Source organism: Blastomyces gilchristii (assembly GCF_000003855.2).
Source record: "Blastomyces gilchristii SLH14081 genomic scaffold supercont1.2, whole genome shotgun sequence".
NCBI lineage: Eukaryota > Fungi > Ascomycota > Eurotiomycetes > Onygenales > Ajellomycetaceae > Blastomyces > Blastomyces gilchristii.
This window is the reverse complement of record NW_003101681.1, coordinates 5,203,915-5,205,826: the sequence shown is the minus strand read 5'-3', so window position 1 is coordinate 5,205,826 and position 1,912 is coordinate 5,203,915. Positions and strand designations below refer to the sequence as shown.

At 48.4% G+C, this 1,912-nt stretch overlaps 2 protein-coding genes across 2 annotated transcripts in view; one reads left to right on the top strand and one right to left on the bottom strand.

Moving 5' to 3' along the window:
- The window catches only part of BDBG_01485 (WSC domain-containing protein), a 4,958-nt gene extending 3,901 nt beyond the window's left edge, over positions 1-1,057 (top strand). Inside the window, exons 4-5 of the mRNA XM_031720355.1 lie at positions 13-52; positions 196-1,057. Of these exons, the coding sequence (XP_031576494.1) occupies positions 13-52; positions 196-489 (334 nt within the window). The 3' untranslated portion in view covers positions 490-1,057. The remainder of the gene's footprint in view (positions 1-12; positions 53-195) is intronic.
- The window catches only part of BDBG_01484 (oxidoreductase), a 2,258-nt gene continuing 1,056 nt past the window's right edge, over positions 711-1,912 (bottom strand). The window contains exon 4 of the mRNA XM_031720354.1: positions 711-1,472. Coding sequence (XP_031576493.1) covers positions 1,206-1,472 — 267 coding nt within the window. The 3' untranslated portion in view covers positions 711-1,205. The remainder of the gene's footprint in view (positions 1,473-1,912) is intronic.

The window sequence follows — 1,912 nt, the reverse complement described above, 5'->3', positions numbered from 1 at the left end:
CGTCATCTACAGAGTGCTGCTGTCCTTAAACATCCGGAGTCATATTCATCCGGTACGCAAACTGCAGTTACAGCATGCCCCTGAGTCAATAATCATGGATGCCAGCCATATTTGTTCTGTGACCTTTAATAAGTTGAATGACGATGCTGGACAGAGCTAGAAGATCCCACCCGCATCAGGGTCTCGTGTTAGCAGCCTACTCCCCCTACCCGTCCCCCACCCCCACCCCCACCCCCACCTGCCCCCAAACCCTCCACAACCCCGGCCCCAGCCCCCGGCCAATTCTTCGCGCCCAAAGAGGACTACAACGGAAACGCCACCCCGATCTCCACGAGCACGTACACTGAGGGCAACGTCGTGTATGAGGTTGTCATCATGGAGGAGAAGGTGACGACGACCATTGAGCTGCCGGCGGGTGCGACCCCGCCTGCTGGAGCCAAGGCTGTGCGGAGGGCTCATAAGCGTCATGGACACGGGCATTTCCATTAAAAAGAGCTGGAGGGATGGAAGCTTGTGAAGCTTGTTTTTGTGTGTTTTTTTTGTATCTTTTTATTTTCTCATACTTTATGGTGTGTGTGTGTGTGTGTGTGTGTGGATGTGGTGGTGTCTAGCTAGCTGGGCGTGTGATGCCCTGGTTAGATTCGGGGAAGCAGGGGAAAGAGATGGGAGTGGGTAGTGAGATGCCTGTAGTTTTTAGGGAAGAGGAGAAGGATATTTTTTTTATATTTTTTCACATATTTTTCACCATCTATTTTATCTCAATAAGTTAGCTAGCCTCTGTGGAATGTTAAATAGGGTTGTATTGTTTCCCCCCCTTTATTTTGCCGTTTAGTTTTCACCCATAGTATCATGCATGCTCCACCTATTTCTCCGAGATCTCGTGCGGCTATTGAAGAATCTATACGAAAAGTGAAAAGGGGTAATAATAACTTTCTTTCTTTTTTTGTTTTTTTCTTTTCAGTTGGATCTTCCTATCCGTCTATTCACCCGTTGTACACCTTGGAAAGGTCACCCAGCACGCCTAAACGTCACCTGAATTGAATAAAAACAGGCAAACAGCTCAAACCAGAGGTCATAGTTCTCTAATAGCTCAAAAAGCTCTCCCATCCCATCCCCAACCCTATGAAAAAAACCACCCCATCTCTATCCTATCTCTAATCTCTATCTCTAAAAAGCAAAAAGTAGTCAAATTGAACCCCCCCAATCTAAATACACTTCCCCCCATCCACAATCATATCCGTCCCATTAATAAACGCCCCTTCCTCACTGCCCAGATACAAACACATATTCGCCACGTCGTCCGGCTCCGTCAGACGGCCCAGCGGCACGTTGGAGATGAACTGCGCCCTGTTCTCCGGCGTATCCGGCACGCCAACGAACATCTCGAACAGGCCCGTGCCCGAAAGTAAGGGGCAGACGTTGTTGACGCGGATCTGGTGCGGGCCGTATTCGGCGGCGAGGCCTTTGGTTACCTATTGTGTTTTTGTTTTTGTTAGTTCTGGGTTACTTTGTTTTGTTGGTTGGCGGGTAGGGTTAAAGAAGGACAGTGTGTAAAGGGGAGGGGGGGGGGGGGGGGGGGGGGGGCACCCAAAAACGGGGGCCGATATTTAAAACAGGCCCCCCCTGAGATAATTTTACAAAAAAAGGCTTAATCGGTGTTTGTAGGCCCCGTGGATAAAAAAAATTTAATTTTAGAGCCCCCCCTCCTCCCCGTTTAAAAAACTTTGGAAAAAAGAATTTTGAGGGGCGGGAAAATGAAATTTTCATTGATGTCTAAAAACGTGTGGGAATTCCTCTTATATGTCTACCCCCGGAGGATGAGGGGGGGAGTATCCTTCGGGGGGCTAGACTAATATTTCCGATAGGGAAATCTCCGCTGTCCTGTCAGTGGAGAAGGGAAAAAAAAAAAAAA